Raw genomic sequence first — 22,598 nt, forward strand, 5'->3', positions numbered from 1 at the left:
CTCATCCTGTCACTTGTTACCTGAGGGAAGAGACCAACACCCATCTCACTACAGCCCCCTCTCAGCTCTGTCTTACCTGGAAGTCACCATTTGCAGTAGCTCATCAATTAGTGAGATTTTTGCATAACTTGGTGCAGCTGATTATTTTTGAGACCTCATGAAGGGAGCCAGAACAAAGACTGCAGAGTCCACGGCTTATATCTGATGGTCCAGCGCCACGGTTAGGGGGAAAGAGTGACCCCAAGGGTCTGATTCCTGCTGTGAAGCTGAAGAAAAAGCCCAGAGCAATAGCCACAGTTCTCAGGAAGTGTTCACCAGAGCTGCAGGTCTCTGCAGAAGAGAGAGGAGGGCTCTACCCAGCTGAAATGTCTCATCCATCCAGCAATCCCCAGTGGGTTCACCTGGAGAAAGCTCTGCTCCAAACCCCAGAGCCCCAGGGGCGCAGTCAGGGCTGCTTCTGCAGAGCAGCCCTTACAGGCAAATGCTCTAAAGCAGCTGCAAACATAGATCAAAAGCATTTGGGAGGTTACTTGAGCATTTGGGAGGTTGCTTGAGGCACCCGGCCAGGCACAGTGTGGGCTGGCACTGCCAGGTTCTTGTAAGCACAGGAGCTGTGACAGTGATGTGGGAAGTTTAATGTGGAAGTTTTTGGTGGCAGAGCTGGGTAGTGGGTGAGGAGCAGCTGCTGGGGATGCAGAGGGCAACAAGGGACAGTGACTGGCTGAAGAGGTTCTGCAAAAGGCTCTGCTGTGAGAAACACGTCTTTCATGAGTGGTTTCCTCAATGATCTTGGTATGAAAAGCTCTAGGTTGTTGATGGGAATTCCTCCTGTGCATTGTAGCTAGCAGTGAGCTGCCTCAGGTTGGGGTATCACCAGAGCTGTAGAGGGATCAGAAGGGATCTGAACAAAGTGTGTGGGATATGTGCCCTCAGGAGACAACAAAAAGCTGTTTCTTGAGCCACAGGAAGCACTGTCCCAGGCAGGACATCTCAGGGATAATATGAAGATCTTTACCTCCCAATTTTAGCATTGATGGGTTGTCTCAGTTGAACACACATGCCATTAATAAAGCCTAAAATGCATGTTTGTGCTTATTTGCCCTTTGGCTGCAAGGGAAAAAACAGAAAAACAGTCAGATGTACAGATAAAAGTTTTAGCATCTTTGGCTGAAAACTTCAAGTTTGGGACTAATGTAGGAGGTGGCAGGAGGGGCTCAGGTCAGGAAAGCAGCGAGGCAAAGCCTGGTGGAGAAAGGGCACTTCTTCAGAAAGGAGTTGGGGTCTGAAGGCACACTAGATAAAGGACCAACATGAGAATCCCTAAAAGTGATTTCGCTAAACAATTTTATTCTCTGCATGTCTGCCCAGGCATCTCAGCTTGATCCTAAACAATTTTTTCTGATTTTAAAAACTGCAACAAGTCACAAGCAACTGCACATGAGCTTCTCTTGAAACACTCATGTAGCTGCATGTCTGGTTATAATTACACTCCTGTGAAAATTTTTGGTGGACCCAAGGACTTAATCCCACAAGCCTCACTGATCACATCGCTGTACGTGAGAATTTATGCTTGCAGGATTAAACGCTGCCTTCAGCAATGAAGCAATTAATTGTTATAAGCAGAAAACATGCAGGGGTGGGGGAAGAAGGGACAGGCTAAAACACACTGCCAGTGAAAGGAGATCTTTCACTGCTGTGGGTACAAATCCCTGTCACTAGGGCTCATTGCTGGGCACTGCTGGCCCAGGCTCTGTTCTTACCAGGGAAGTGATGATTTACTCTGCTTCACCCAGAGAGGGAAATAAAACCTGATTTTAATTCCAGCTGGGTAAAGAGTGTGTGGGTGTGCCAGAAGTGCTTTCCCTGGAGAGGTCCTACAATTCTCTGGTTTGCAAGTTTCCTGATAGTCAGAGAGCTGCTGAGGCTGGGCATGGCTGCAGGCATGGGAGCAAAGCCCTGCCTGAGCCAGGGGGTGACCACCCACCTGAGAGTGCCCTGAGCCAGACCAGCTGGGCACACGCTGCGAGTTAGTGAAGAAAAGGAAGGGGAAGGGAGGTTTGACTGAGTTAAGGACTGAACAAAGAAAATATAAATTTGTTCAGACACTGAGCTCTGAGTACTGCTGCATGGGAGGTCTTTCTGCTGAGGCTGCGTTGGAAGACCAGGGTGGTGTGTGAGTGCTCAGGGAAGGGATTGCAGAGCCCAAAGAAGTGGCCCAGTTTCCTCCTGTGACCTCCACCAGCTCAGCTGCAGAATTCAACACACCTTCCTCTTATTTGGGACTATGTTCAAAGTCTTGCTCCTGTGGAAAGGGTCTTCTTGTGGAAAAGGGAACTTATTTTCTTGGTTCTTCTCCTGAAAACCTTCAGGAGGCTTCACCGAGTCTCCAGGTACACAACCACGTAAAGATGAGGTTTCACAGAAGAGGACACTTTCTCCTGCTTCTCTGGTGTAAATGTGGGGTTCAGAAATAAACCACCCTGAAGTCACCTGGTTATTGAGGAGAGCACCTGCTGGTGGTGAATCTCAACCAAGGTGTAAATCAGGAAAAACCTGAGTTCACCTGTTGGTGGCATTATCCCCTCTTGCAAATTATCACTGTCCTGTTGAAGACCTAGATTGAACTCTTTATCTCTTCTCTCTTTCCTCCTCAACAGGAGCAAAGTGAGGGAGTAAACTGAAAACAGTGAAGGACTAAACTAGGATTTCTAAGAGGCAAGAAAGGCAGTTTGGAGCTGACACAGCCCTTTCTGCTGAGCAGAAGGTATCCTTTGCCTTCAATGGATTTCAGAGAATTGGCATTGCAAATTGCTGGAGCAGCGTTACGCAGCTGCAGCCAGGATGGTCTGAGGTCACTAACCAAGTAAAGTTAGATTTTCCTCGCTCACTTCACCTGAACATTTGGGATAGGGGGAAACAATGAACTCCTGCACACCTGGCCTTTTATTCCCATCTGTATATAGCTGTGTCTTCAGAAATGGTCTGTAGCCCCCCTAGAAATGGCAGGATGGAGCTGGAGCAACTCTGCTTCCTGGGACATGAGCCTGGGAATCTCTGATACCTTTTTTTCTGAGCTATTTGTTAGAGAGTTTGTCTCATCTGTGTTCAGTTTCTCTGCCATAGCTGCCTTGGAGATGAAGTGGGAAGTTCACCTGCAAGGGCAGCAGGAGGCAGCTGCTGTCCTGTGGTCTTGTGTGACTGCTGACCTGCATGGGCTGTCTCCCTGGAAAAGTTTGATGCCCACATTGGAATAAGTAGATCCCAGACATTCAGGGTGTTCTGCCAGAAGCCCCAATGGTTTGGCAGATTTTCCAAGCTCATGCCCCTTCTTGCTTTCATTGATGTCCGTCTTAATTATTTAATATATACCGTTCCTTGCTGCATGAAAGAGTGTTCTGAATGTGGGAGAAGGAGACTTTGTTGTCTCTTATTACTCATGTAATTAGGCAGTACTGGTAACTTTATGTAAAGGAATATGAAAATATTTGGATTGCTTTTGGCCAAATGCCTTGCAAACTTCAGAATCCCCTGAATTTAGATGAATTTCTTGTTTTTCTGGGGTTGCTGTAATCTCTTGAGGAGTTTAGCTAGTTAGGTACAGCAAGTCTCTTCAGGGCTTTCTGTCCCTTTGTTGTTATATATCAATCAGCCTCTTAAATAATGAATTAAGCCACTGCCATTAATAATGGCTGGGAAACATTCTCATAGTTAAAACATGACCAGCCCACAAGCTTTACCAGTCAGCAGTGAAAATGCTTGTCACCAGCTCTGCGAACAGTGGAGCATGTAAGTCTTAAACAGGAATGGCTCTATAGGACTGAGGAAACAAATGGAAGGCTTGCTGTTTTATTAGCTCAACAAACTACATTTCACTCCTGTCTCTGTTTCCCTTCCTGCAATGTATGCCCCGTTCCCAAAACGCTCCTGTAAACAATGGGGAGGGAAGCCTTTTGTGTGGCTTTCGCTAAGATTGCAAGTTGTGTGGGCAATGCAACTCGACAGAATTTCAATGGGATTTGCAAGCCTGCGTACTTGTGCAAAGGGAAGTATTTCATAATGCCTATTCTCTCTTAATTGACTTATTTTTTTGCACACTGTAATTTATATGAAGGCAAAAAAGGGAAAGCACTTTGGCAAAACAGTCAAGTCTGTCTTTGAAGAAACCAAAGAAATTTTGGATGGATTTATTAATTTTGTAATTAAAAGTTTGATGCAAACATGACATACTGCAGAAATTGTAAATTGCTCTGCTTAGTGCTCCAAAGGTCTCGTCTCTTTACATTAGGCAAAGTTCTGCCATGAATTGTATATTAGGCAGTGTTTTGTGGACCACTTAAATTATTTTTAGGTTGGCTTTTTGGTTTTTTTTTTTAGTTTTTTTTTTTTTTAATTTTGAATCTTAGTCTGTACCATCTGGCTCTACATGTTACTGAAGAAGTTAAAGTTCCTGTTGCCTGTCCTGTATCCTCATTCATTGTTGGTATCTTCACAAACATCACTTAATTATAACAGTGAAGAGAGGTTTAGGTGCCTCTTACAGCATCCAAATTGATGTTCACAGTGAGCAGTTGAAACTGATACCTACTTTACATTATACAAAGAGTATGCTGGGCAACATGTGTGCGAAATAGTCTGAACTTAAGCAAAGTAGGGCAACCGTAAGTTTATTCTGGTTGCTCCAGCACACTGTGAATGCAGCTTTCCATCCCACTGGCTGCAGAAAGACGCAGCCACATTCTCCCTGCACTGGATTCTACTGTGCTGTAATTGCTTATGAAAATCAATTTTGTGCTACCACTGTAGCAGCAGAACCAAGTCAGAGAAGACCCTCAAGGCCGAGGTGGTCCTTGGCAGTGAAGCATTTAGATATGTTGGAGTGGGTGGCCCTGGTCAGAGCAGGCATGTGCATTTCAGAGGGCTGAGAGTGAACTGAGATTCCCAGCATGGTGGTGGTGACTCATGGAAAATCCCTTGGGAAGGAGAACCAGTCTGTTGCCAGCAAAGTGTCTGTCCTGGATCTCAAGGGGCTTTGTTCTAACTTCATCTCCATCTACGTTCCTGATGTGCTGACAGTGGAGGGGCAGTTCCATGGGACCTGTTCTGGGAGGGAGGGCTGTGTTTATTTGCATCCTTTTGAAACAGGCAACAAGCATTTCTAGTTCCCCAGTGGAGAACAGAGCCATGGAGCTTGAAATGTGGGATCTTTGGGGAGTTTCCTACAGAGGAACCCAGACACCAAACCTGGTGTGGGAACTCACTTTTCTTGGGAAGATTCTTAGGAGTGATGGGAAAATCGGCTCTGGGAATCTGGACATTGAGACTGCTCTCTGTTCCCTGCCCTGTTGCAGAACAGCTCATGGTGCTTCATCCTCTCTCTGAAATCCCAGGCATGAAGGACCATGAGCCAAAATGTTTGTGGCTTAAAGTGGGTTCCCTTCTCTCTGTACACAGCAGGAGAACTCAGAGAAGCTGCAGTGGGCAGAGGGGCCCAGGAAACCCCACCAGCAAAAACAAAGGCACCACTGGTGCCCTTGGCATCAGCAGGGCCTTTTGTTTTGGTCTTGTTTTGGCAAATGTCAGTGGTGCCGTTCTCCTGGATGTGAGGGTGGGAAGGGGAGCTCTACAGAGTGGGATATGGGGTTGGGCTCCCTTGATCTCAGGACCAGAACCTCTGTGCCCTTGTTCTTACCCACACTACTGCAGTCACTGCTCCAGAGCACTGGGCAGAAATACTGCTTCCAGTCTTGTAATGTGCTGCCCAAGCAAATGTAAAATATTTAATCTGGCATTGCCAAAGGGATGCTTTATGACTTCTGCCAAATTACATTATATAAACATAATTAAAGGGTTAGCTTTGTTTGAATCTGTCATTCTAAGCAATAAAGATGTCAGATAATTTATTGTTGCATTTTGATACTCACCCTATTAAGCTAATAACTGTTTTTGTGTGTGCATGTATGTATATGAGAGCAGTGTTCATGGAGTTTGTCTTTTTGAAAGGTGACTGAGTCTGAGGATGTTGCTGATGGAGTCCAGGAGCATTCTCTGCTACTAAACTACTTTCCAGAGTTTGCTTTTGAGCCTGGATGCCTGCAGCTCCCAAAACTGCTTGGGAAGGCTGAGAGGAACAGGAATTTGTCCCCGTGCATCAGTGGCAGCAAGAATCTGGTGAGGGGAGCAGGGAGATGCTGGCACCACTGTTGGGCAGAGCTAGGATTGTGCTGGGTGAGCTGTATGCGTTAGAGGACGCGAGCCCTGCAGCCAACAAGTGTCAAGATGTGATAGGCAAGGATTCAACATCCTGAAACATTAAAAACATGATATTTCACATGAAAAAAATATTTTTAATAAGTTCTTCCTCCTGCACTGTGGACCCTTCATGCCCAAGAGGTTTCTTTTTGCCTAGCAGCAGGTGCTTCACTGAGTATTCAGCATTTTAGCCAAGTCCTTGTTTTAGGAACAGAAGTGCAGCTACATGGATTATTGAAGATGGGGGAGGATTTGGGCACATGCCTGTGCTGTGGGTACCAGACAGGAGACAGGAGCAGCCCTGGCACAGTATAGGATGGAACAAAGCAGTGGTCAGAGCCCAGGACTTGTCCTTCCTTATCTTGGAGGGAGCTGGGATGGTTTTGGCTCATGGTGGTAAGAGCTCTGTACAATGGGGCTGACGTGCTGGGTACACACTCAGCTTCTGGAGCAAAACAACACTCTCCCTCCCCCTCTATTTTAAGACCTGTGTTACAACCACTAAATTGATAGAAAAACAAGCCCAAATCCTGTCGAGTACTAGGACAAATATTTTTAAGGTTATTTTAAGATTTATAAAAATATTAAACTAGAGAGTAAAATACACTTTATTAAACTGTCCTATTTACAGTCACATACATGGACTCACTGTTGGGATACAGAAAGTAAAGATGCCTCTAAGGCTTGCATTATCAGATTCTGAGAGAGTTTATAGATTAGTATGTGCAATTATCCTCTTGAAATCTGCTGTTAAGATAGGCTTTCCTTAAAGTCAGCTTTCCTTGTGGCTGCTGCTGAGTGCACACACAGAGCTGTAACATGCTGTTTGTTCACCTCTCCAGAGCAGCAGGTTCACAGGGAGCTGGGTTTGTCAGTCATTCATCACTCCTATAGCATACAGTGTCCTATTTAATACTGAGACATTGCTGCTGGATGCCTGAAGAGTCCAGGCATACTAGGGGATTAAAAAAATAGTTCAATTAAAGACCAGGGCAAAAATAGTTTCATGGGTTTTCTGTTTCAAATTAAACTCTTAAAAGTCTCTTTCCTAAATTTCTTCCATTCTAGTTTTGGATCCAATCCTAAATGCTGGGTCTGAAACCCCAAATTACACCACAGTTTGTGCCCATGTCAGTGCAGGACTGGATCCAAATAGCAGAAATAACCACACTGAAGTCCAGGGAAGCTTTGGGTCCCCTGCCCAGATTCAGCAGAGCCCCTTTGCCTTGTGGATTCTCTCTGCCATGCCAGACCCCCATCTGCCCATCCACCCACATCTAATCCACACAGGGCCAGCCTGGGTAAATATAATCTATTGTATAAATATAAAAGGATCTGTGTTAGCTGTGAGGACTGGTAGGGGTTAAGTCTTTTATGAGTTCAATTAGGAAATTAAGCTTGGTGGGAGACCTGCAATGCTTTCCAGTCATTCTCCAAGTATCACAACAAACCTCCTCATTTTAGGCATGGTATCTAGGGGGGTATCTGGCTTTCTGATCTGGGGTTTGGTTTGGGCTCATCTCTACCCAAAATATTATTTTAACCACTCTTTGTATTTCATTTCCATACTTTTTCTTTGGTATGCTTTGAGAAAAGATTCTGCCAAAGAGAGAAATGCTTTGAGCCTGAAAAACATTTTTTTGCTGTGTATATGGAAGGCGGTGTTTTGCTTGGCTTAGCTTGTGAAATACATGGCACAACCTGCAAGAAATATTTGAGGCCGAGGAGACATGAGCAATTCTTGAAGAAAAAAAAAAAAGAAAAAAGTGAATTTTCATTCAAGGGTCTCATTTGTTTAGAGCCACACCCAGACAGGAGGTGTGAGGCAGAGCAAGGAAGAAGAGTTGATTTATGAACTTGTAAAATTATTATAAAGTTTAAAAAAACAAAAACAACCCTCCCAAAAAGCTCAGACTCATGGCAAGGTTTCTACATATGTGAGAAGAAATTAAATCATTAGTGTTTGATAAAAATTCATGAGACTAGAAGTAGCAGGGGTTGAGAGGAAAGCCCTGCCTCATATGCCCAGACTGTGGGGAAAGGGCTGCCAAATGCCCTTGCCCTCACTGGGGTGGGCTTTTCCTGCCAAGGGTGGCAGTATGGGGTGGAAGACTAATGGGGTGTTATCAGAATTGTAGGATAATTTAGGGGGACCTGCTGGAAGGGATCTCTGGAGTTTTTCATTCTGACTTCCATCTCCAAGCAGGGTCAACAGCAAATCTCAACCTCCATGGGCTCCTCTCTGCCCTAGAAGTGTCCATGTGCCTCCCAAAAAAGGTGTGGAGAAGAGATGGCAGAAACAACTGAATCTGGCTCAATCTGCTCTTTATCAGAACTCAAACTAGAGAAGGCCCTGGTTTGCCCCATTTCAGATTGCTGCTCCTTGGAGGTCCCACCATGAGGATGGGCTTGTGTGCACAGCAGAGCTGTGGCCACTCAGCCTGTCCCCGTGCCAGTTCCTCCATGGCGTGGTGCCCCAGGCTGTTTGACCATGTGTCTGGAACGCGTGAGCTTGATTTCCATCCATTGTTTCTGCGAGTGCTGAGATTTTGACTACAGGAAGGGGCTGTGATGGTGAGAACTACTGCAGGTGATGTGTTGTCATGCTGCCTGCCAGCCACGAGTTGGGTCAGGCGAGGGCAACTGGTCATTGTTTGTGGCCAAATATTCCCAGGGGCCTGTGATGGCACACCAGGGCAAACCAAGGCAAAACTCCTACCTCTTGGATTTCCAAATCCCAGCCACAGCCCCATGGAGGTGTAAGATGTGGGCAGAGGAAAGCAGAGGAGGAGCTGGGGTTACTGCAACGCACAGCAGCTCTAGGATATCAGCTGACTCCTCGACACTGCTCCTGCTGCAGCTGGTGGGCATTTTGCACTCTTGTTTGCTTGTTGGTCATTGCTTAATGCCTTGCCTGGCAGTTTTCCTGACATGCCTCCACCTGCAAGTGAGCAGCTTCTCCTGCAGCCCCTGGCAGAGCAGACTGTGTCCCAGTTGGGGAAGTTTCTCAGTGAGATGCTGGAGGGCATGGGAGAGAGAACCAGGACTTGGGGAACCAGCTGGTCCTTGGAACAGCCTGCTCTCTCCATCCAGATACCTTTCCACTTGTCAGGAGACCTTTTATTTATCCAGAGCAGACAAAATTGTTAGGAAGGTAATAAAATAGACTAAGGTTCTGTGGGCATCTTGTGGGATGCTGCTTGCTTGCTTTTAACAAGGAGTAAGTTTTTTCTTAAATTGGAAAATGTCCTTTAAAGTCACCCTGAGGTCCTGCACAGGGCAGCTTCTTTAGCTCAGAGGAAAGTGTGGATCTAATAGCTGTGGGACAGATGGGATCACCAAACTGACAAGCTGATGTTTAGGGAAGTTTGCAAAGCCAGTGGTGGCATGAGACATCCTTTTCCAGTGGCCCCCATGTCCACAGCACAGGCTCCACACCAGCAGCTCAGTCATGTTCTGTGTCTCTTCAATGCCTTTTAATTTTGCTGGATGCTCGCAAGGGTGTGATAGACAAAAGTGGTGTTTTGGAGGCAGAAGAGAAGACTTATAGACTTCTAAATTAAAAAAAAAATAAATCTGACACTGGTCAAAGTTTCTTAACACCACCATTCCTACCAGTCATCCATGCTGAGGCTGGAGTTACAGCCTGTCCTTCACAGCATGCTGGTGTGTGGTCTTTAGCCTGTAATAATTTTGAAGACTCCCAAGACTGAATTTTCCTCTTCCAGACTCGACAACCCTAGTGCAAAAAAAGGTTAGACACTGCAATTCTAGTAGAGAGTGTTGGAGTCCAGATGATGTCCACATTTTTTCCTATGTCTTCTCTCCTCAAACACATCTTTTCCTGTCACTGGAGCAAATATTGGTGGAGGCAGAGATGTTGCCCTGGGATAAGTGAAGGTAAAACCACCAAGAGGAGATTGCAGGACAGGCTGATAGAGTCTGTTTGTGCTGGTTCCTCCCAGGTTCCTCCCAGGTTCCTCCCAGATGCAGCAAATCCTCTAATCCGACTATCAGCCCTTCAAGTATTCAGCCCAATCTCTGTAGCTCATCTCCAGGTTGAGCTTTTGTCATAACTAACAGGAGAAAAAATTCCTTTTGAATGGAAGAGACATTCTCCTTGTTAGACTCTGAAAGTGAAGCACATGCACGTGGCCCTGGTGCTTTTGCTGTTGGAGTCATTAAATCAGTTTAATTTGGCTGTATCAATGTGCCTGATGCATGGCAGGCAGCACCAACACACCGAAGCTTGGGCGCCCTCCTGCAGGAAGGCCTGGGCTTCAGGAAAGGGAAGAAGGCAAGTAGGAAACTGAAAACCAGCCTCAGGGAGTGATAGTTTGCCATTGCTTGATTAGGAGAATTGAAATAACCCATTAGGGAGCAGGCAGGAGAAATTTGTTGGTCTTATGAAGTGAGCAGCTGTTGCTTTTAGAGCCATGCACAGGAGCTGCCAGGCCCAAGAGAGGATGGGCCCAGGGGATGTTTTTGCTTAGGAAGGGGAAAATGCTGTGCAGCTGATCTCAGTGAGCTGAGCTGTGAGGGAAGGGCACTGCACCATGCAGTACAATGGTCAAACATCCCTAAGGGTGTGCCTGTAAATGGTGTTTCCATCTGGTGTTGGGGAGAGAAGGAACAAGCTCTGTGCCCTGAGGGCTGGGACAGTGGGATGTGGCTGTCAGGGGCACTAAAACACCCAGCAGAGGTCAAATTTTAGCAGAGGAAGAACATGAAGAAATGTGAGAAAGGGAATTAAATGACTCCTGGTCCTGGGCAGAGTGGTCAGTCCCCCTGACTCCGAGTAAACATTCTGTTGCCCAGCAACTATTAAGTTGCCAAGTAAACATTCACAGAGGTTGGAGTAGCCATAGGGCCTCTCCAGGGCTGGAGAAGCCACGGGGCTGCAGAGGCCGTAGGTCAAGGAAGGTGTCAGGAAAGCAGAGGCAAGAGGCTCCCAGGTTCATCCCCTGCCTGGTGCCTCCCCCACTGAGCCCTCAGGGTGAGGGGCAGCCCTGAGCTGAGCTGGGAAAGAAGCAGTGCTAGCAGGACCTGGGCTCTCCGTTTCCTGCTGGTGGCTGGAGCAATGGAGACCTGGAGAAAAGAGGAGATGTCAGCCCATTTCCTCAGGATGTGCAAGGTGGAACTCCCATCCTTCCTCAGGTGAGGGGGTTCTTCCACCAGCCTGCATGCTTTTCTCCAGCCTTCTCCATCCCTCTCTCCCTCACCATGGGAAGATCCCATCCTTATGTCCATCATTTCTGCCTCCTCTTGTAACCCCTTCCCCAGCTCTGTTCCTCCCTGTAACACCCCTTTGCTTTGCCAGGGGGATGCCTGTGGGGAGGGTGGGGATGTCATTCTGCCAAATGGGATCTGAGATGGTGTTGGGGGTTCTGCCCATCACCCTACCTGGGACACAATCCAACATCCAGAGCAATCCAACACCCTGCCAAGGAACTTGATTCAGTGTGTAGCCTCAAGGAAAACTCCTGTGGCAGGGAACGCAAAGTGACAGAGGAGGACTCCCAATCTTCACTTCTTCAGCTCTTGAAGAAGAAGAAAGAAGCCCGAGAGATGAAAAAGGCCATGGCAGAGAAAGAAGAGGTGAGAAAGATGGGTGGGTGCTGGCTCATGGTTGGGATGTTTTTTGGAGGATTTTTGGGAGGCAGGTGGCAGATTTTGGGCACAGGTAGCCATGTCACCATCACTCTGGTGCTGCCAGGCCTTCAGAGAGAAGATGAAAGTCATCGCTGACCGGTGGAGGGACCTGCATGCCAAGAGGGCCCAGCTGAAAGCCCATGTGGAGAGGTCTGGAAGGACTGTGCAGGTACACCAGATGACCTTGAGCTGCACCACCAACTCCTCCCCTCCCTTGGGGAAGAGATTCTTGGGCCTGCACTCCTGTTCAAGCGTCCTGTTGAGACTGGAGCTGTGAGCAACAGGACTGGCAGGGCACAAGGTTTTGTGCCTTTGCTAGATATGGGAAGCCCTGATAGGTCTTGGGTGGAAAAGAACTTGTCCTTTACTAGTGAGATATCCTGCAGACCCAAAATATCCCCCAGGAAAGGTGTTAGCCTTATCCCCACTGCTGACATCCAGATGTCTCCAGGGTGCAGATCCAAGCAGGTCTGAAATTCAGACTGCCATCCCAGGTACTGGTCTCCAGGACCGAAGGGTCAATGCAAGAGGGATGGCCCTGTGAAACAGGGAGAGGAAATGTTCCCAGGGTAGTCCAGTGTTGGTCTCTCCTCTCTGAAGATATGTCTACCACTGCTGGTAAGTAATCTAGCTCCATCTTAGCTTTCCTTCCCTTCCTTCTCTCTGCATGTGCATGTGTGCTGTCGGGGGAAACCACCAGAAAAATGAAGAGTTACGGATCCAGGCTCTGAAGATAAACAATAAACAGAGAGAGCAGCAGATTAAAAAGGATTGTGAGCTTTTGAGAGCCAAGAGGGAACTGGAAACCCTCAGAAAAAAACACCGGAAACTCTACAAAAAAGTGCAGAAGTACTCCATCTTCAAGAAATATCTGGAGGATGTGGTGGAGGTCTCACAGGTGAGTTTGGACATAAGTGAGACAGATTACAGCCTTGGGGAGAGCCTTAGATAAATGTTAAAACTAGAAAAGATAGGGCAAGTCCAGGACACTGGACACTTGCTCAAACGCAGAGACCTCAGATGGGATGGAAAAAACAACCTGCAATCAAAGTGAGCCACAGGGAGCAGAGTTACAGTAGGAGAATCAGAACAGCAAGTGGAAGATTGATAAAAGCAAAGAAAAAAAAAAACATGAAAAGGGGGAAAAGCTTAGGGTTGGGGGGAATAGGGACACCTTTGTGCCACTGTTTCAGGTCAGATGAATTGTTTGGGAGAAATGAAAAGCTGCCCAGAAAGTGTCCCCAGGCAGTTGCCAAAAAGATGTGCTCTCTCTTGAGGATGTCAGGACATCACTCCAACCACCCCAGCTGTGGCCTCTCAAGTCCTGGGGATGTGGCTCTGGATGCTGCAGTTGTTCTTTGTGGTTTATCAGAGCTCTGCTCACCTGGGGAGAAGGTGCAGTACATCCCCTTGCTTATGGCAGTGACAGCTGTGGGTGTGGCACAGTGGGAATGTGGCAATGCTCAGGAACCAGCTGGGGCAATAGTCTCATGGGGAAGGACAGAATCCCAGAACAGCTAGAGCTGGGGAAGGTGGGAAGATCTTTCAGGAGGGAGAAGCATTGGCTCAGGTAAGGACAGGGTGCCACATGACATGAGAGCTGCAAGCTGGTGAGGGAAGGGCAAAGAGTCACTAACACCAGGAACCCTGTGCTGCAGTTTGAGGACATCTCAGAAGTCACTGCAGAGTACAAGTTGCTGGTGAGGACACGGAAGGACCTTCTGCAGTCACAACAGGGGCACAAGCAACTGACTGAGCAAGACAATATGTTCCTGGAGCAGTACAAAGCACAGAAAGAAGCTGAGATGCTTCAGTACAAAAATGAGCTGGTGCAGCTCAAACTACGTTTTTATCAGGCTCAAAGTGACATCCCCCTCTGGGTAAGGAATTCTGGGGTGGGCAGGGGAAGATCTCCAAGCCTGGCTCTGTCAAGGCTGGCTGATGGCTCATCCTTCAGCAACGGGGTCACAGCAGAGTCCAGTAACTGTCTCTGGGACTGGAAGAGATTCCTAATTTCATCCCCCTCCGTGGGGTTGGAGAAGGAAGAATGGCAGACTAGTCTGGAGTATGGAACTTAGGGTCTCCAAGCCAGGGTCTCTGGTGCTGAAGCATGACCTTTGCTAGGGTATGTCCCCATGCTGCCTGTGCCCTCTCCTCCAGGAGGCTCACTGGGCTGACATCCAGGACAGGACTTCCAAGAAAACCGGGAAGCTGTGGACTATCAAGCTGGCCATCCACAACCTTTTCCAGTCCACCAACATACGGCTGCAAGCAGAGTGGAATGTGTTGGACTGTAACAGCTGCAGACAGCTGAACATGGTAAAGCCAAGCCAGAAGGAGGAGCAGTAACAAATCTCCACTGCCCCAAGGGAGGGGAGAGCCCACAGAGCCTACAGACACCTTCCTTTGCACTGGGGCTCTCTCAGGCAGGGGCAGGGCACACCAGGCAAACCTGACTCTTCGAGGAGGTAGGGCAGGGTCCTTGCCTGGCAGGAGTGGGAGCCAGGCAGGCTGAGGCAGGGGATGCAGGGGATGCAGATCAAGCCATGGGTTTATTCACCCTTGCCCTGAACTCAGGCTCACCCACAAAAGTCCATTCTGGTGGTGCAGATCCAGCAAGGCAAATGCCTTTTCCTGCTGCTCTGTTTCATTGGTGACATTTGCATTCTGAAAGGGCCAACAGGCCCCCCTGTGACTCCTGTTCCCATCCCTGCCCTGAGCTCTGCCATCTCTCTTTTCCACCCTAGATACAGCAGTTTATCCAACACCTTAAAGACATCCAGTTCTATGCAGGAGATGCAGAAGCACCAGAGGGTTGCTACACCTCTGAAGACAAAAGGGACATGGCAGCATGACCTGTCCTGCCAGTGAAGGTTCAGTGGGTTGGGAAGGGAAAAAGGAGGACAAGAGAACCCTACAGATACCCTAGACTAAAATAAATAATAAAGGTGTCTCTTCATTTCCTGGGACGATTTGACACATCTGAGCAACTCCATCCCACAGCTGAGCCCCAGACAGCACTGGAGGCCTTCCTTAGAATTCTGGTTGCATGACATAGTGTTCCTGCAAGGCTGGCAAGATTGTGAGAGCAGGCTGGGACAGGAGTATGGTTTCAAACAGGGATCAGTACTAATGTTCACATTTGGGCATCCCACTCAACCTAAGCTCTTAGATATTTGAGAGACACGTCACAACGAGGTGGGGAGACTGTTCTTCAGAAGAGCTTCAGAGAGTTCCCACCACCACACCCAGCACTTCCATGGATGTGGATTTCTCTGCACAGCCATGTGTTATGGACTAAAGCTCACCTTCCCCCTAAGATCTTAGGGAAAGTGTGGAGAATGGATATAGGTGACAGATGAACCAGCCAAAGCTGAGCATTTAGCTGCTCATCATGTGTGCCACCAAGATGAATGCAAAACAAGAGGACTAACAGTGGCTCTGGGGACACACTGTGGTGGTCAGTCAGGCTCCACAGTCTTTTGGGGAGAACTTTTTTATGCACCAAGGCCTCAATGACATAAGCTTACAGATTTTGAGGCAAGAGGCCATTGATCACATGCTCTTGCTCCCTGTTCTTCTGTCCTGAGCTGGGGGAAGAAGAGGAAATAAAACTCTCTGAGACAGAAAGGGAAAGGTTGCACAGTTCAATGCAGAAATGCTGTGTGTGATGCTCAGCTGTCTCCTGGCTTTGAGTGGGATTTGGGACGAGCAGGGTGGAAATCAGGGAATAAGCTTTGAGGGCATGTCCCAAAAGACCCACCACTCATTCAGAGGGATGTTTCCATCTTCCTCATCCTCACTGTGGTGACTTGTTCAGAGGGATGTTTCCATCTTCCTCATCCTCACTGTGGTGACTTGTTCAGAGGGATGTTTCCACTTTCCCCATCCTCACCGTGGTGCAGTGTCCTTGCAATTGCTGGCTTTTTTAGTCATGGCCTAGAGATAATTTGGAAGAATTAAAGATTGGTGTTAACAAAGCAGTTCAAGTTCTTCAGTGTAGTGAGCATGTGAGTGAGCATGAATCCCAGACTGGCTCTTTTTAGCCAGGCAGGTTCTGCCATCCACTTGGTTTGATCTTCCAAAAAAACAGGGTGTGAACTTTGATATTTCCACATTGTATGGCAAGAAATAACGTGTCTCTAACAGTTTTAATCCTGGGTATTACCTCTCCTCCAAACTTCAGAGATTTACTGATATACACACCCTGCCTTCCCGCATGCGGATGCGTAATTAGGAAGAAAAAATCCTCTTTGTGTGTTGGTACATGTCCTTCTAAGCAATCCCAATTTCCATAGGGATCACATGGGGCTGAAATGCAGCTGTTGCTGGTAACCTGTGTGCTTTGCAGTGCATTGTGCTCATAAATAAAAAGTGTGACAAATTTCAGTACCTAATCTTTTACACAAGAAAACTAAATGAGGTCTTCAGAGCCTTGTGCCAACACAGGAATTTATAACACATTTGAATATTCTTACAGGAAATTTCAGAATGATATAAATTGAAAACATTAGATTGAATGGTCATGTGGATTATTACCTTAGATTTTTTTTAAATGTATTTTCATGATAAAGGTTACAACCAACAAATTAAAGCCTTTAATTAACATCCTCTTAGTTGGGAATATAACTACTATGGAAAAGTTTTCATTTTATAGCTATACTTTTAAAATGAGGATACAGAAATGTAGAACTTTATATCTCAAACAATAATGTTTCTTTCACTATCCTCACATGAGCCTGGAGCAGTTGCCTTCATCTCTCCACATCACACTGCCATGAGCTGGGAAATAAAGATGAAATCCAAGGCTGTTATAGAGAATCTTCTTTTTTTTTGTTTGTTTTGGTTTGGTGGCTTGGGATTTCTTTTTTATTTCTTTTTTTTTTTTGGGGGGTTTTTTTGGGTTTTTTTTTTTTTTGGTTGTTTGTAAAGAAGGAATTTAGGTTTTTTTATTAATTCATTAATGCCTCTTTTTAAATTGAAAAATTGAAGGAATGAAAAGCTCTACACTGTTTTTCAGGTGAACACCAACTCTTAACTGAGACAAGACAGTGCAAGGCCTTTGTTTCTTCTTTAAATTCTAGTATAACTGAGTTTTTTTTGACATTAATTGGGCTACTAAGGGTTCTGGACACAGGCTGAAACTGAAATCTGAGTGCATAACAGGAATCCATGCAGTGGTTAAGGAGTATCAGAGAAAATTTGTTCTTGGAATTATATTGAAACAATTCTAATGTATCTTCACTGGAATTAATTAGTTTATTTTGGATTCATTCTCTTGTAAGTAGGAAGTTGGCAGCAGCAGGGATAAGAAAGTGGCTTTCTCTGAAATAGGACAGAGAAAGAAAGGAATGCAATCTAGGAAATGACACAGCATTGGTCTCTTAAGGAAAACCTCTTTCTATAACTTTTTTTGCCTTATTGTATGTTTTGCAGAAGAAAAAACAGTAAAAATTAAATGAAATGATAGATGTGTGTGAGGGAGACAGGATGACTCCTGTTTAGAATTTGGTTTAAAATTTGAGAATATCCATGTGATTATTCCTTAGGAAGGCAGATCTTTCTCATGGGGGCAGGCAGCCACTGGGATCCACTCTCCTTCCTCGTGCTGTGTGGCACTGGGTTGTGTACAAATTAAAGACCAACAGACTGTGCTGTTCCCAGGCTGGCCTTGGGGTCATTCTTTCATCAGGAGCTCAAACCCTGGTGTGCAGCAAATCCTCCACTGTTATATGGAATTGCAGCCAGTGCAAGTGCAACCCAGTCACTTCATGTGAGTAAATCGGGACAAATTCCCACAGTTACTGTGATTATGTGATGTTTATCTCATGTTACATCCTGGGCTTCAGGGCAGGATAGTCCCAGTGCCCTGCTACAACTGTACCTGTCCCAAAGATCTGGGATTCCTGGGGGCCATCCTTCATTCAGGGTGAAACATCTCTTTTTGTGCCCTGCAACACCCAGAGCTATTGGATTAAATGTGGAACACTGGGGTTGTCCTCTGCCAGGATCTCACCTTCCACAGCTCCTACAAAATGCTTGTTTTAAGTTCACAAATGTACAGCCCAATTTGATTCTTCCCCTCTACTCCACTCGGCTGAATTCCCACCTGGATCTCAGGTGGGATCCAGCTCTGGCATCCCCCAACAAAAGAAGGACATGGACCTGCTGGAGCAAGTTCTAAAAGAGGTCACAAGGATGCTTCAAGGGCTGGAACACCTCTGCTATGGAGACAGGCTGAGAGAGCAGGGGGTTGTTCAGCCTGGAGAAGGCTCTGGCGAGATGTTACAGTGTCTTCCAGTACCTAAAGGGTCTCCAGGAGAGCTGGAGAGGGACTTTTGATAGGGCCATGGCATGATAGGACAAAGGAGAATGCCTTTGACAGAGAGCAGGTTTCGATTAGATTTTAGAAGAAAATTTTTTTTGTGAGGGTGGTGAGGCACTGGAATGGGTTGCCTGGAGAAGCTGTGGATGTACCATCCCTGAAAGTGTTCAAGGCTAGGCTGGATGGAGCCTTGAGCAACCTGGTCTTGTGGAAGGTGTCTGTGCCCATATCTAGGGATTGGAATTAGATGATCTTTAAGGTCCCTTCCAACCTGAACTATTCTATGATTGTATGAAATTCAGTCTGCTGTGGGCACAGCACATACTGAATGGGGATGGGAATTGCAGTGTTCTTGGACTTGGCTGTGATGTATTTGCAAGATCAGAGTGTAGTAGAGAGTACAATGCCATAATTTTTGTTCAAGTGGCTTTCAAGGAAAAAAAAAGAAGCACCCAATCAGATATCAGCTCTGAATTGGTCAGGCACTTGAACTAGGTGGTTGTTGGAGGTCTCTTCCAACTGAAATAGTCTATACTATTCAAAATGTCTAGAGTTTGATATTTTGTTGTTGAGACACACAGAGATACATATGTGACTACAGCAGTGTGAAAAAAATAGGTAAATTTTAAGTATTTTAAGTGTCCATTCCTTGCTTTTAAGATGTGTGTAGTTCCAAATGCTGCCATTATTATGGCATTATCACAGCTGAAGGTCATTTGGTGGTCCTGGGTAGGTAGTTGAAATGAGGATAAACAAAACAACCAAACCCTTCATCTGGCATTGAGTACTGGGTGGAGAAACCTCATCTGAACGTCTCTGATGGCTAGCTGAGAGACATGCTTTGGATCAGCAATAGCTGGCTGTCAGTTTGGCAACACAGCTACTCAGAGGCAACCAGCAGTAAGAGTTATTGATTGATGAGCCAGTTTGCACCAAGAGCTCCTTGTGAAGGGCAGAAGAAAGACTGTGCTTCAGCTTAGGGGAAGGGGGAGCATCTGGAAAGAATACTCAGCATGAGGTGTTGGCTGGAGCAACGCTGAGTGCATGTGGGCTGGATTTTGTGAATGTGGGTTTGCAAACAGATGGGGCCAGGCACCTGCTGAGAAGCTGCACATAGGGGGTAACTCTCTTGTGTTCAAAAGGTAGGGGAAAAGGGGGGGAAACAAGTTAAATTGCTTGCAAAAAAATTAGCCCAGTGTTTATGTAACAGCCAAGGGTTATTTAAAGCCAGAGAGGGATGCTTCTATAGCAGAGAGCTGATGATGAGATAGAGTTAAATCTAAATATGTGTAAAGTCCTGGAGAGGAAAGGATAATCTTTCAAAGTGAGCGTGTACAGCTGCTCACACTTGTTCACTAACCCTTCCAAAATGTGTCCTGTGGGAATTCCCACACAACACCAAGTAAATTGCAGATTCAGGAGGAAGCCACACTGCTGAATAACAGATGTCCAAGTCACCACTCACTCTCTGCCCCCTTGGCTGGTGAGGCACTGCACTCTTGCTCCACACCTGCCCTTCTCTCCCCACTCCCAGGCCTCTCACTCGTGCCGTGCTTGATGCAGACACTTTGATTCATTTTCATGAATACAAATATGTGCATATAAAATGCACAGGGAGGAAAGGAAGAGATTAGAAACACCTGGTGGGAGCTTCTGGGGGAGAAATGCCTTCAAGACGGTGAACCCAGAGCATTTTTGCCTCTGTTGGGTGTCAGGTGATGGGCAAAGGGCTGAGGTGGGTTTGGGGCTGTGCATCCCTGTTACACCCTCCACCTGGAGCAAATCTAGAGGTGTGAAGTGCTTCTGCTGCTGCCAGTGAAGGTGGAACAGGAGGCTTCTGGTGGACAAGGAGAGAGGAGCCCAGATGATGTGCATGGGAATATTCCCTCAGGGAAGGGTGATGTGGGTAAGCCTTTGGGAGTGCACCAGTAGGGTTGTGATAAACTAGAATTTGCTTTTCTCCATGAACGTGGTACCTTGGGCAGATTCAACCAGCTCCCTTTTTCCCTCATTGCACTTTGGGTTTCAGTGATTGTGATGACACCTGGGGTATTAGAAAGTCTCTTTTTTCCCAGCCCTGCAACCGAAGAAGTTGAGATTTGTCGGTTCTGTTTTTTAAGGTTGTTTATTTTTTTTATCTGTTACATTCTTTCTCTGACCTGCTGAGCTCTGTCCTGCAGGTCTGGTTGTGGCACAGTGCTCGCCTTTGGGGTGGTGTTAATTTTTATACTAAGAACTACATGTACTTTATTTACAATAATTTTCTAATACCTATCACCTGTGTTAGACAGTCTGTCTCTACTCTAAACCAATCAAGAAGTATCACCATCACAGCAGAAGATGGAAGGCAAGAAGACAGAGAAGAAGGACAGGATATGCTCAGATTCCTCCATCTTGCCTCTTGAACCCCCATTCTAAAACCCCAAAATTCTACTTTTTCACCCTGTGACAAATTAACTATCATTCTACTCAAACTCTTGTGGCTTGCAAATCTTCACACAAAGTTGATAATTTTTTCTATGGACTAAAATCGAAGGCACAGGTGTCTTTGACTCCATGTCAAGATCTCTGAGCTCCTTGCCAGGGTCTCGAATCACCCAGGGCAGCCAGAGGAATGTCCTGGGTACCAACATTTGCAGTTTATGTCACAAGATCTATTTGTTAAATGTTAATATAAAGTATATAGCTGATCCATAACATGTTGTATGCTTCTGACTGGTGCAGTTTTCCTCTCTCTATGCAGCTCCTTATACCATGCCTCGATGTGCCTACACATCTACTCAAGGCTCATGGATTCAGGGAAAGACAACTTTTATGCAGTGTCAGTCTGGTGGCTCTTGCTCTTCTAAAGCATGTTACAGCAAGACACAGGATTTCAAAATTGGACCAAAATTCACAGCATCACTTTTGCATGATATCTAAACATGAAGGACCACAGGAACCTCTTGTCCTGGGGAAAGACTGATAAGAGACCAGAGTCTGGCATTCTCCTAGCCTAAGGGAATAGTAGCTGTAAATTAACATAACAAAGATAACGTATAATTGTTTTCATTCTAACTTGGGTAGCAATTTGTTACAATTTTCAGCTTTTGGGATGAAATTTTCTGGGCTTGTTTTCAAACTAGGGAAAAAAACCACATAAATGTGTGTAAACTTGTTTAAGCTAAATATTATTAAATAATCTCTGCCTTGAATGGGAGATAGGAAACTTTTCTCCCATTATTACTTCCTATGATTCCTTCAGTGAATGTTGATAGAGCAGACACAGCTGGTTTTACACACTGAGGTGTGGGCCACTTCATATCCACAGCCATAGCATGAGCTATTGCTGTTTTTTTGGCCTCGTGAGTTTTTGAAGGTTTTATCTTATTCTTTTGTTTTCAGGTCTGCAAAGCTAGCAAGCTCCATGAGCCAAAATTCTGATCTGAGAATTGCATCAATTGCTCAGGGTTTTTCAAATTGTTGTAATTTATATTAGAAAGACTAACACCAGGAAATTCTCATCCAATTTCCCTGTGCCTGTACTCCTCTCCTTTGGATGCATCTCAGACAGGAACTGATCTGTGGTGCCTCAGAGAGGTAGGCAGCCCTGGTAAAGCTCATTTCTGTCAGTACAACCCAAAAGTTTGCTTTGTGACTACCAGTAATGTGTCAGTAAGGAAGAAGAGACACAGAACTGAATTTGATTGCTGGGGTTGGAGATGACCTTTAAAGGCCCCTTCCAAACCAAACAATTTCTATGACCTATTCTGTGGCTGGTGAATTTGGTTCACATGGTGTAAAAAGTTGTATAATAGCCTGTGTCCCTGGGTGCATCAGAACTGGCATTAGCTCACTTCCTGCTCTGGGGCTCAGCAAGGCACTGGGGTGTGTGTGCATTAAAATAAAATTAATGTCATTCTGCTGTAATAAAACAGGCTTTTGTCTCCAGCAGGTATATTTTCTAATATATCAAATCCAGTCAGAATTAATTTCATAGGCTTATTATGTTCTTAGTGTCCTAGTTTTAAATCAAATAAAAGATGCTCAAATGGCAATGGTAAAAACAGAGCGAGCAGCCTTGAAAATCAGTCCCTTGTTGCTTACACTGAATTTATACATAGATCTTGACATTTGAGCGTGTGGAATTTTCCAGTGATACGTAAAATTCATATTTGTTTTTATTTTCTATCTGCCATTCATTTTGTTTGCCTTGGTTAAGTTTCTAATTTTCGTTTTATACAGTCCCTGCGCACTGGTTAAACATACTTGGTGGGAGCATTCTTGCTTGGTTTGTAGGAAGATGCTTTGCTAAGGGGTTCCTGCTTGGATCCCAGATTGCAAATAGTTACAACTGGAAACATGGGATTTATTTTCCTTCTTGAAGTCAGGT

General features: G+C 45.9%; 1 protein-coding gene across 1 annotated transcript; it reads left to right on the forward strand.

Annotated features, from left to right (window-relative positions):
• Positions 1-11,329: 11,329 nt before the first annotated feature.
• LOC121335070 (coiled-coil domain-containing protein 42-like) lies at positions 11,330-14,250 on the forward strand. Its single transcript, XM_041402848.1, has 6 exons — positions 11,330-11,406; positions 11,742-11,847; positions 11,966-12,070; positions 12,602-12,799; positions 13,560-13,781; positions 14,062-14,250. The coding sequence occupies exons 1-6, from the start codon at positions 11,330-11,332 to the stop codon at positions 14,248-14,250; spliced, it is 897 nt and encodes a 298-aa protein (XP_041258782.1).
• The last annotated feature ends 8,348 nt before the right edge of the window (positions 14,251-22,598 follow it).

Source organism: Onychostruthus taczanowskii, unplaced genomic scaffold, assembly GCF_017590055.1.
Source record: "Onychostruthus taczanowskii isolate IOZ18803 unplaced genomic scaffold, ASM1759005v1 scaffold2, whole genome shotgun sequence".
Lineage (NCBI taxonomy): Eukaryota > Metazoa > Chordata > Aves > Passeriformes > Passeridae > Onychostruthus > Onychostruthus taczanowskii.